The sequence below is a fragment of the Octopus sinensis genome, linkage group LG5 (genome assembly GCF_006345805.1).
Source record: "Octopus sinensis linkage group LG5, ASM634580v1, whole genome shotgun sequence".
Lineage (NCBI taxonomy): Eukaryota > Metazoa > Mollusca > Cephalopoda > Octopoda > Octopodidae > Octopus > Octopus sinensis.
In genome coordinates this window covers 47325256-47338259 of record NC_043001.1, presented here as the reverse complement: position 1 = coordinate 47338259, position 13004 = coordinate 47325256, and the positions used below count along the sequence as shown (strand labels likewise).

Genomic DNA, 13004 nt, shown 5'->3' with positions numbered 1-13004 from the left:
AAGAGAAAAAAGAAAAAGACTGAGAGAAATCAATACTGTAATTGTGAAAGAAAATCCTATCATTATGTTAATTGCGTAGTCGGTAGAACATGAAACCAACAAGTATTATTAAGAAACGTAATAGTTATTGTAGTCGTTGTTTTGTGTGGCCGAACCCCCATTCAATGGAATTGTTGCACAGTTGACCGTAATTCCAATAGAACGAAATGTGAATACTCTCGTCAGTCACTCCAGCTTATTTTAGTGACGACCCGCAAGGTTTTGGTATTTTCATATAATTTCCTTTTATGATTTTATAATTTTTCTTTTTACATTGTGTCTAAATATAGGCATGGCCTAGTGGTTAAGTTCTTGCACTCACGATCGCGAGATAGTGGTTTCAATTCTTGGACCGGGTGGTACGTTGTGCTCTTGAGAAAAACACTTCATCTAATTTTGCTCTGCGATCACTTGGACACCTGACACGTGGTACACCGTGCACCCTGTTCAGGGAGTGAGCAAATGTACAACACATACATTTGCTCACTATAAACAAATCATTTGTGCAGGTCGATCGACAAAAGCTGAGCACTCACACGTCGTCTTCGACGTGAGAGTCCATATATATATATATATATATATATATATATATATGCTAGCAGCTAAGCCCGGTTTCACCAGGTCGGTTTGAATGATGTGGCTATAAAACTTGCTCTGTGTAAGCATTCGACTTGTTTGGGCACGCTTACATTAAAACACAATTTTAGAATCACTTTTTTTCGGTCAAAACGCTAGAAATATCTGACCAACAAAAACAAACAACCAAGATTCAACCAAATCAAAAAATAAACCCAAATACTAAGCGAACAAAGATGAACCATCCCACTTCCATTGCGCACGCACACGCCCACACACCCAAACACACACAAACGCACACACACACACACACACCAGCGTGCAATTTTCATCATCCCACTACCAAGTATGACATCATCCCTTTCCATCCTTATTCATCTATCACCCATTCCTTTTTCATTCATAATACAAGAGTGTTATTATAGTAGATTATCTCGGTAACCATGGGAGCTATGAAAAAATACAAGGCCCAGCAACACCACTGGATCATTCTAGACATCTGTGTAATTTTTCGCGCAATTCCACCCAGCAGTTTGACCGTGAATCCAAAGACTAGAAAGAATCGCCCATGTCAAATTTATATGTATATATATATATATATTACTAACTTTTGACACAATGCCACAAATATGTATGAGAAATGCTACAGACGGCTGACTTACACGTAATATATTACTGACTAGCTGATAGAAACTTTAGAACGCCGGGCGAAATGCTTAGCAGTATTTCGTCTGACTTTCCGTTCTTAGTTCAAATTCTGCCGAGGTCGACTTTGTCTTTCACCCTTTCAGGGTCGATAAATTTAGTACCAGTTGCGTAGTGGGGTCGAACTAATCGACTGGCCCCCTCCCCCAAAATGTCGGGCTTTGTGCCTAGAATAGAAAAGAATGTTTCTCAATGAAAGACAGTATGGTCAGTACTAGAAATCCGTTGATCATAGGTGTGTTAGATCGAGGTTAAATAATGGTTTCAGATTTTGGCACAAGACCAGCAATTTCAAGGAAGGGGTAAATCAATTACATCAACCCGCAGTGTTCAGCAGGTACTTATTTTATCGACCCCTAAAGGATGAAAGGCAAAGTCACGCTCAGCAGAATTTGAACTCAGGACGTTAAAGACGGAGGAAATACCGCTAAGCACTTTACCTGATGTGCTTACGATTATGCCTGGTCGCCGCCTTTGACCAAGGTTAAATAATAATTGTTACTTATTTTATCGATTCTAAGGAATCTCCGACGGGACTTGAATTAAGAACATAACAAGACGAGAGTAAATACTATAAGATGCTTACGCCGGCACTCTACTGCTTCAGTCTGATTACAGTATCTCATCACTGGTTATTTTATCGACCACCAAGAGATGAAAGGCAAGGTCGGCGCAGGTGGAATTTCTCTTTGGAACGTAGAGGAACGAAATTAGATAAGGTAAATCATTTCGCCCGACATTCTACTGTTCCTGGCACTCCACCGACTAACCAGGTCAACAGCACACATACTTCCTGGGTTTTGCATTTGAAAAAAATCCCAACTCGGTTTAAACATCTGTTATCTCGCTGGCATCGTCTATCAAGTACAGTTACCTCAAAGGCAATATGTTTCTCCATTGTCTCAGATATTTTACAGGAAATATATATTTACAAAATGAGATCTTCGCCAATTTCTGGGAATTTTATGTTACCTGTGCCATTCCAGAATAGTGATTTTATGTTTGTTTTTGCTTTTGCTTTCCACAAGGCAGAATGCCAACGCTCGCTGGGAAGGATGTACAGTCGAGTGAACCAACATTAGTAATACGTCTGGTACTTATTTTATTGACTCCAGTGATTAAATGCAAATTTAATCCCAGTGGGATTGACTCGCAGCATCTAGCGAGATAAAAAACCAATATTGATGATATAGCAGTAAATTTGTTTTCATATTGCATAGGAGATAATAATGACCATAGAAATCTATGGGGAAATGCGTCTCGTATAAAGGGGTTTTCGTTACCGCAAGATTTTCTGGAACACAACATTTCCGTAACGCGGAGCATGCCTATAATGGATACGATAAAAGTGACAAAGATAGAAATCCGGAAGGAGAGAGTGTGTGTGCTTATGTGTGTTTGCATGTTTTTGCGTTTTAGTGTGCGTGTGCATCTGTGCGTGATTAGGGGAAATTTGATTGCTATTTCTTCCAAGTTGCGCAACGAGATTCTCTCGTTACGTTGCCAGCCTAAACTGTAACTAATCGTATAAAAGAGGAAATAAATACCTGAAATGGGTTCGGGTTTGGCGGGATGGTTAAGAAACTTGCTTCCTAACTATGTGGACTTGGGTTCAGTCTCACCTTGGCCAAGTATTTTTCACTATAGCCTGAGTTTGACCCAAAGTCTTGTGAGTGAAACAAGCCTGTCGTATATATATATATGTGTGTGTGTGTGTGTTTGTGTAGATATGGTGCCATTATGTTTGTGTTTGTCCCCTACCACAGCTTGACAACTGGTGTTGGTTTGTTTACAACTCCCATAATTTAGGGTTTCGGCAAAAGACCAATAAAATTACTACCAGGCTTTAGAAAATAAGTACTAAGGTTGTCTTGTTCCAAATGGTTTCATATTTGTGAAATGATGTAGTTTTGTATGGTAATCATTGACATGAAATTCATTTTCGCCATAAATCAATAAATAAAGAGTTGATAACTTTTAAAGTTTACAAATTTTAGGTAATTTTAGTCATTCGAAAGACATAGACATATAGGTGCCTCTTTCCACAGTAACAAGCCAAGCTGTTACCAAGCTGCTTACCCATGTGGTCATTTTTTGCTTATTAAATGCTTTAAAACACATGAAGTATGGGGTGGTTGTGAGGTGTGCAAAACATAATAGCCGAATACGTCTTAAATCACGCACGAAAATTGTTTTGGGGTTTTTTTGTCTGTTCTTTTTTGCATAATTGTATGAATTACCGTGTGTAGAATACAAATCCGCAAAAATTTTCAGAAAATTCCAAAAAATAAAATAATTATGAGGAGGTATATGGCGTGCATGGAGCAGAATTCTGCCAATTTGTTTACAGATGACAACACATGCAGTCACGCACAAAATGACAGCTTCCAAATCAAACTTTAAATCTCTGCTACTTTTTGTTTTTAAATCTTTTTTCTGGAAAAAGTGAATCAGCCTCTGAGATTCAGCATGGAAAACTACATCAATACACCAAATTGAAAAATTTTAACTAAGGTGTAACCAAACAGAAAGATCCCGCCTTACATTCATGTGACATCTTGACATTGATACTAAAATACGGACTTTGAGAAGAACAGGGGCCATAGCTGCAGAATTTCCCATTTTGTATTATGCGTGTGGTTCATGAAATTAATATTATTATTTTTGAAGGGAAGAGGAATACAATTCCAATGAATTTATTTATTCATCTTTGCCTTGAATGCATCACTGAACCATTGTAAAACAAGCGTTTAAGATTTTATTCTACTTCTACTGCATAATTCAAATTTTATTCTGCTTGTGCAGCGTCGTTGTATAAACTAGTGTATAGTTTATACACTTTCCTTATATGCTTCAGATTGGCTGACTCAACCTGATGTTGAAAGCGACACGAGTGCTGCAACAACGGCGAAATACGTATATGTTGCTCTCGGTCTCTCTGGGCGATTTTATTTTGCCTAACTCTGAAGTATATTTTGCTTTTTAACAGAATACGTCTATAATGGAATTTTTACACAATGAAAATTGCGGCTTCTGGTTCTTCAACTATTCACATGCGTTATGTTGTATAGATAAACACTTCTACATAAATTTAGTTGGATATGCAATAAAACAAAACGTATCTGCAATATTGATTTTTACTGAAGTTTTTGTTTAATATAATACGTATATGTTAGTGAAATTATAATACGTATATGTTAGTGAAATTTTATTATTTTGTTTTGATTACATTACAAATAACGTTCTTGTGGGTACCCATTCAAATTCTCTACCACTGTTGCATACTCCATTTTCTCTCTCCTTTTTCTTATTTACCCTGATTACTTTCACATACAACACTTTCTCTCCTTCTCGTTCTCTCTCTCTCTCTCTTTCTCTCTCTCCTTCTCTCTCTTTCGCTCGCTCGCTCGCTCTTCTATACGATCACATTTCCCTCATTTTTACATATCGAGAGCGTTGCATATAGATAACAGCTATTCGACAAATCAATCTAAATCACAAGGCTTTCAGTGTTATGTGAATGAGCTACGATTAACAAACATTATGGTAGATCAATTTATTTGTATCAAGCTCTACATCTGATATACTAAACAATATATTCCATCGCTTTAATTTAAAATTTATTCTCAGCCCATTTTCCGCCGGCATTATGAATGTTTTTGAGTTACGATAACATTGTTTCGTTTTTATTTCGTATATTATCAGATATTTTTTCCGGCCTGTGATTACCAGTTATTTTACCCAAAATATTAAATGACTTTTCATTCTTATCAGAATCGTTGAAGCTTTTATTATTTTTGTCTTTTTAAACTATTTACTATTTGTATTAAATAAATAACACAATGTAACACATATTTTGTTTATTTGTATTTTTTAATGTTCATATATGCATTTTTTGCCACTAAAGTCACATTTGTTTTGACGTAACATCGATAGTTATTTATTCCTAATTTCATATTTGCCCGCTATATTTGTAACTTTTCTGTACAGCACTTTGTTGGTTCAATCTATTCTAGTATTGTAAGGATAATTACACAACATTATAGTACTTTTTCATATATTGAAAGGTAATTAGAAAGTATAATATTAGTTAGAACAAAATGAAACAATAAAACTCTTCACTGTAAATGCCTTGATAACTATTTTCTTAAGATGAGAAGTGCTTTGACGATCGGGATTTTCTGGAGTGTATACCTTCATCTCCTCTGACTAGAGACCATATATAATCTCCATCATAGCAGTATCCCATCGTCCTTGTTATCTTCTTTCTATTGTTGTGATGTCCTGATGAAATCTCTCACTTTGCTCCTCACTGACATCGCTCAAGTTTTCAGGGAAAAAATCTAGGTGAGAGTGCAAAAAATTAACCTTTAAGGACATACGACAATAAGCTTTGCTACCAGCTGTTTGTAATTAGGATCCTTGTGATTTCCTAGGAATCCACGAACTAGATCACGAAATGCACACCAAGCTTCTTTTTCAACTTTTGTCATCGCTCTTTCCAGTTTCTTCGACTTTAACATTGCATTTACTTGGGTCCCAAAACATATACCACCCTTGATCTTAGCCACAGATAGCTTTGGAAACAGAAGACACATTTCTTGAAAAGCTTCTCCGCTAAAATCTAAGGCCTTCACAAACTGAGTTTGATATGAAGTGAAGGTAATGAGATTTTGTTGGAATCTACTAGAGGCTGTTTGAGAACATTTAACATTCCTGGCTGCAGTTCCACTCGTGGGGGTCAATGTACTCTCTTGTAATGATCATCATCAAGCTCTGCTGTCCCATAAGCAAGGGAAACATGAATACTTTGTGTATCCCCCTTGCAAGCCAAGCAAGAAGGCAAGCATCTTGAAATCACCACAAACATCCCATTTGAACTCAGCGTAATTTATTTTGTCGAGAAGTTCTTTGACATTATCGTAATTTTCTTTCTTCTGTATGGAGTGTGCAAGAGGCGAAGAAGGATATTTATTTCCATTAAGGAGTAACACTGCTTTGAGATTTCGTGTTGAGCTATCTATGAACAGTCACCATTCTGCAGAATCATGCTTGAGTCCAATAGCAGTAAAGAAACCAATCACATCTTTACAATAACACATTAATATTTTCATAGTAAATTTCAAATTCTTTATGGCTTGCAATCTTCCCTCAGTAGATTCCATACCTTCAACCTTGATGAAAGAAGTTCAGCTCCTAACTTAGTAAGACTCAGATCCCTGATTAAATCATCTAGCTCACTCTGATTTGGAAAGTGAGGCTCCGAAGTCTTTCTTGGTACGAAAGCTTCCTCCATTTCTTGGCTGCTGCTACTTGTTGACTCTTCAGATGAAATATTTTCTGGTGGTAGTGGTATTCGTAAACTTTCATCATGTGGGACAGGTGCTTTAGATGATGGTATGTCTGGATACTGAAATGCTTGTCTTCCTTTCACTTTTCTGTACTTTGTCACAGCGATCATACAAAAGTAACAGTCATCGTGATGGTTCTTTGGCTCTCTCTATACCCTTGGAATGGCAAAAGGCACTGACCTTCCTGTACCTCTTAACCATCTTTCTAGTGTAGATCGACAGCTTCCACATATCACATGTGGGGCCCATGGTTTGTCCTGGTCACCCTTGGGCATTCCAAAATAGAGTCTGTACGCTATCCACAATTTGGCACATTTCATGATCTTATGTAATACCTGCTTTTTTCCAATATAATAGCCACACACATAGCAAAATGTATCTGGATAATTTTTACATACTCTAGTAGCCATCCTGAAAGTAGCAGAACTTAGTAATTGGTCTGAAAGAGAAAATTAGACATACATTTAGTAGGGGAACATTATAATAATACTGAATATATGATAACATTGAAAGTCGACATATATTTTTAACTGTTGATGATACACAAAAAGCAAAATTCATTTTTGGAATCAGCAGAAAAAATGAATTGATAAACAATAAAAAAATACAATAAACAATTTTCTTTTAATTGTTACGTTGTGTAATGCTTCCGGTTAACTACAAGATTTTTAATTTCTCTCCTTTTTTTTCTTTCTTTACAGTGTTTCTGAAGCATCTTTGAATTCATCAAAATGTCGACACGAATTCCTATTTTCAAAGACGATTTAAGCTTTGAAGATCGTCAATCTAAAGTTTGGGAAGACATGACCAGAGACATGGACAGACGCCGCCGAGAATGGGAAAATGAAATTGAAAATGTTCGCAAGGGTTTCTTCTCTTTAAAACCCAATGGTAAGTTTGATAACATCGCAAGTCGATTAGGAGATGTTGATTTTGGAGTTGGGAGCAGTATTGCTTCCGGCATAAAACCAAGTGTATGCGGAGACTTTGACGATGCTACAGGTATTATTGAGAAAGATGCTAACGGGAGACCTGTCTTCAAAGTACGCTTTGATGTCCGAGATTTCAAACCAGAGGAAGTCAATGTCAAAATGGACGCCGATAAAATGCAAGTCCATGCTAAACATGAATCGAAGACAGGAGGGTCTTCAGTGTCTCGTGAGTACTCTCGATCTGTAAATATACCCAAAGATATCGACCCAATGAATTTACAATGCACGATGTCGAATGACGGTATACTGAGTATCGAAGCACCATTACCTCTACCCGAATATGCAGCCCTAAACGATTCGCCAAGCAGAGGATCGACTGGTGGTGCTATGTCGCCACCGCCAAACTCGGCTGCTCACTCGACGTCGATCAACAACAGTGCCACACGTCCAGTCATTGAAGAGAAAAAATATAAAGATGAAATCGATATTGAAGATTATAAGCCGGAAGAGATCACTGTTAAGACACTAGACAAGAAGTTGGTAATAACTGCTCGTCGCGAAGAGAAAATCGGTAACCGCACTACAACTAAAAACATGAGCAAAGAATCTACCATACCTGACAATGTCGATCCACTCTCTGTAAAAGCGTTCTTTGCTGAAAACGGTCGTCTGCTTATAGAAGCTATCTATAAATCTGATGCTCGCTGCGGAAGTCCCCTTACCCGTACAGATGCCCACCACACATGATTGCCACTATAAACAGTTCACATGTGTTTCAATCGACAATTATGTATTAAAATTAAAAAAAAAAAAGATGGTAAAAAATGGTAAAACAAAAATAAATCAAGAAGAAACGGAATCGTAATATTGTTTCTGTCAAATAATGATTTTTTTCTTAACAACATGACGGCCGCTCTCTGCTCGACTGGAAGACAATTTTTGTTGCCGTCCATTAATTTTTTTTATTTATTTATTTCTTTATCTCTTCTATCGAAGCTGATGAATATTTGTTGTATTTTTGTTCCACAGAAATTATATGCAACCGAACCCTCTTTTTTCGTTTTCTTTTCTTCTTATTTGAACTCTGAGTCTTAATATTACCATTACCATTATTATTATTATTATTATTATTATTATTATTATTATTATTATTATTAGATTTATCATTATTTATAACTATCAATGTCATATACTATTTATAATTAATTTAATTATCATTATTGTTATTAAACATTACTAATGATATTATGATTATTATTCTTATTACTAATTTTATTCTTAATATCTATTGCCATTAGTATACTAGCCTTGTGCCTGTGTAAGAAATTGTTTATTATTATTATTATTATTATTATTATTATTATTATTATTATTTTATTACAATAAAGGAATAATAACTGATTTTTTTCCACTGTGTTTTAATGGCTGTTATTTCCTTTTCTGTTAAATCTATTATTTTTGGTAAAGAGAAAGTTTCAAGAAGATTTTATAATATGCAAATAATATTTTTTAGAATTCAACATGAACAGAGACCAGGTCTTGTAAGATGAACATATATATTATTCACCTGATTATGAAACAATATTTTATTTAAGATTCGCTTGTTATTTAATTATAATTACTTTAAATAAACATTCATTTATCAGTCTTTGTTCTGGACTTCTTGCTTGGAATGAAATTTAGCTTTAAACAGCATACAAATAGGTGCCAGCAACCAAAAGAGAGCAATAAAAATAACAATTAGTATTATTATTAACCTAATATATTTTTTTATTTGCCATTATTTATCACAGTGGTCGGAGAGGCAGGCACATGCCAACCGACAGCTTGATGGAGCGCTGGGCGGAAGGGCCTGTTAAGTTGCTGGGGGTCTGGTTTGGTCGCGATCTCTAAGTGGACAAGAACTGGGGCGAGGTGACAAACAGGGTGTCCAGTCTCACCCAGAAATGGGCCGAGAGAAAGCTGTTCCTGAAAGGTTGGGCTGAGGTGGTGAAAGCATACATCGCATCTGTCATATACTGTCGTCCCTTGCCCCGCTTCGTGGATGAACGAGCTGGTGCGTTTGCTCTTCCGCTTCCTGTGGTAGGGAGAGGTACTGCTTGTCAGACGGTCCATTTGTTGTCAGTATCTGTTGCGTGGAAGACTGGGTATGCCGTGGCTGAGGATGCGCAGACATGCACTGAGGCTGCGACATCTCCAGCGATACCTGAAAGGTGAGCAGGTATGGTCGCCATTCTGTTGAATGCACTTTTCCGCAGCTGGTCTCCTTGACGGAGCTACAGTCCTGGGTCAGGCGTAGACCAAGGCAGGGCGCTTGGCACCTAGAGTGCCTCCAACCGCTCACAGTCGTCGGGCAATACGGTCGGTGGAAGTTTCACCTTGGAGTTCTGTAGGGGATTAGTGGAGGGCAAGAGCGGCGACGCACTCGGAGAGGTCCTGGGCGTCGACGGCGATCAACTTGCTGGTCTCTTCGGGAGAACTTTCAAGCCAGGAACTAAGGATAACTTCCAGAAATCCCTGGCCTGACAGTGCTACCGGAGGTGGGTGGGTATATAAGCTCAACAGACATGGGTGTGTAGTCAGTCGAGCTTGTCTGAAGCACGCGAAGCGATAAAACCGTTCTGCATGCTCTCGTACAGTGTCCGCATTGTGAAGATCGCTCCGCCTCCTTCCTTTGGCCGAGAAGGGAGTGGAATTTTTCACTGTCTGATGGCTATGGCAAAAGAGGATGTGTGGTAGACGCGATTGAAAGGGTTGAAGACGGGTACCTTCCTCTTTGGCCAAGGCCTCATTGATTTTTTTCAGGTTCCACCCTAACCCTAAATTCTAACACTAAATACTAAACTTAACCCTAAATACTAACCCAACTCCTAAACCCCTAACTCTAAACCTTAACCTAACTTTAACCCTAAATCCTAATACTAAATTGTAACCATAAGCTTTACACTTATTCCCAAACCCTAAGCATAACCCTAATCCTAATCCTAACCATAAACCCTGACCCCTAACTTTAATCCCAACCCAGATCGGATCATTTCACAACATAGACTAAAAATACCATGGTAGACTGCACATTAACGAGGCACCTAATTACCAATTATCATGATACATATTTTCCCTCTTTAATGACTACGTAGTATTTCTCCAATCATTGGCTGATGTCGTTTCTCTTTATGATGTCATATCTATCATATTATGATGTCATGTCAATCTACTGAATAACTAATTGTTGCTGTCGTTTTCATATTAACTTGTCAATTGAGTGACTAGCTTTTTGATGTCTCAGCATGAAACCGTCAGTCAGTCATTCTGGTGGATAATGACAAAATGCATTGCTATTAATTATTACTATGTAAGAACTTCATTTTGTTTTCCCGCTTAATTTTTTATAATTACCGGTGCTGCTTTAGCATGCAATCTCGGTTTATCCCTAACCATAACCCTAAACCCTAACCCAAAACACTAACCATAACCTAAGCTTCTAGCATAAATCTTGAACCCTAATCATTACCCTAAATTCTAACCCTAAACCCTAACTCTAACCGTAGTCACTAACCTAACTCCAATTCTAAATCCTAATCTTAAATTCTAATCCTAAACCTTAACCGTATCCCTAAACATTAACCCTAACCCTAAACACTAACGCTAAACCATAACCCCAAACCATAACCCTTAAACCCTAACCATAAACCCTGATCCTAAGCCCTAATCTAACTCTAACCCTAAACCCTAATACTAAACTATAACCATAAACTTTAACCCTATCCCTAAATCCTAACCCTGACCCTAGAAACTAACCCTGAAACCAACCCAGATCAGATCATTTCACTACGTCGACTAAGAATACTGCGGTAGACTGCACGCTAAAAGCAGCATCTAATTTACCAATCGTCATGATATGTATTTTCCCTCTTTAATTACTACATAGTATTTCTCCAGACATTGAGTGATGTTGTTTCTCTTTATGATGTCATATTTATCAAATTATGATGTCATGTCGTCAACGTAGTGAATAATTACTTGTTGCCGCCGTTATCATATAAAGTTGTCAATTGGTTAACTAGTTAGTATCTTGAAGTCTCAACATAAAGACGTCAGTTATTCATTCTGGTGGATGATGAATGGCACTGGTATTTAAGAACTAATTACTCAGTCGGCTGAATAGCAGGCAACATGATGCTTTACTCTAATTATATGGTGCTCACCTATTGACTTTAGATACTTTATGTTGGTATCACGGTATTAATTTGAGAATCGTTTGAACAGCATATAGACGGCGCTATCAGTTACTCAGTCGGTTGAATAACATTTATATAATATTACTATTATGATTTCATATCGCTAAAGAGTTGAACGGCAAGTGATTTAACATTACTGAAAAAGTTCTCCTGTCTGTTCAATGGCTACTTCATGTTGCTATTATAGTAATCAGGTAAGTAAACGAATCACTATGGTATCAAATCGCCGCCTAAATAACCAATGAGGGCCTCTATATGCACTAACTCAGCCTATGAGAAATAGCTACCAAATCTCACTCAATTCATACCTGGTTTTAAAAAACAAAGCATGAATGGGACGGAAAATCAAGGAATTCTCAAACGCAGGAAGGCTGTGAAGACAGCTTAGAAAATGCGTGTGTGTGTGTGTGTGTGTAAATCAGCACCAACATTGCTAGAAATAAGTGTCAAAACAACTCTTAGCCACGGACAAGCACTTATCTAATGGCTGACCAGAGTGACAAGCTCCCTACAGCAAGTACGAAAGAGTCAGATCATCGATGATTTCGCTTTTGATTAATCCTCATCGGTGACCCTTACTAATTTCCCGAGAACTAAACCACCTCGCCTTATCAGTTTATAGAAAATACTGTAGGAGTCAGTGACGGATTCCGTAAAATGGTAAAGTGAAAAATATAAATCAACAAGGAGGCTATTGGCAATTTACAACCAAAAGGCACTAGTACAATCGTCACTATTGTAAGTCAGAACTAACATTGCTAGAAATAAGAATCAAGACAACTGTTATTTCTAGCAATGCAGGGGCTGCCTTGCACCCTTAGTCACTTTAGTGACGATTGTATAAATATATATATATATATTAATATATATATATTTATTATATAGAGGGCATAATTATACATACATGCCAGGAGGCATTATAATATACATGCCAAACGCTAAGAGGACAATCAGTCATTCTATTCTACCAAAAATATTCTAATCCCACCGAATGCAATTTTTCAAAGTAAGACATTTAAAAATATATAGGCCTGTATCACAGTGATTTCATACTTACGTAATCATCAGCAGGCCTGAATGTATTATAAATAAACAACGACCCTGCCTCGCTTAAGCCGAACAGCTAACTGATCAACATCAACAAGCACATGGTGAGTTTATAT

At 37.3% G+C, this 13004-nt stretch overlaps 1 protein-coding gene across 7 annotated transcripts in view; it reads left to right on the top strand.

The window, feature by feature from the left end:
- The window catches only part of LOC115212003 (major egg antigen), a 191358-nt gene extending 182899 nt beyond the window's left edge, over positions 1 to 8459 (top strand). For all 7 annotated transcript variants that reach the window (XM_036503409.1, XM_029780789.2, XM_036503407.1 and 4 more), the window contains one exon: positions 7373 to 8459. In XM_036503409.1, the coding sequence (XP_036359302.1) occupies positions 7403 to 8350 (948 nt within the window). In that variant the 5' untranslated portion in view covers positions 7373 to 7402 and the 3' untranslated portion in view covers positions 8351 to 8459. The remainder of the gene's footprint in view (positions 1 to 7372) is intronic.
- Positions 8460 to 13004: the final 4545 nt, after the last annotated feature.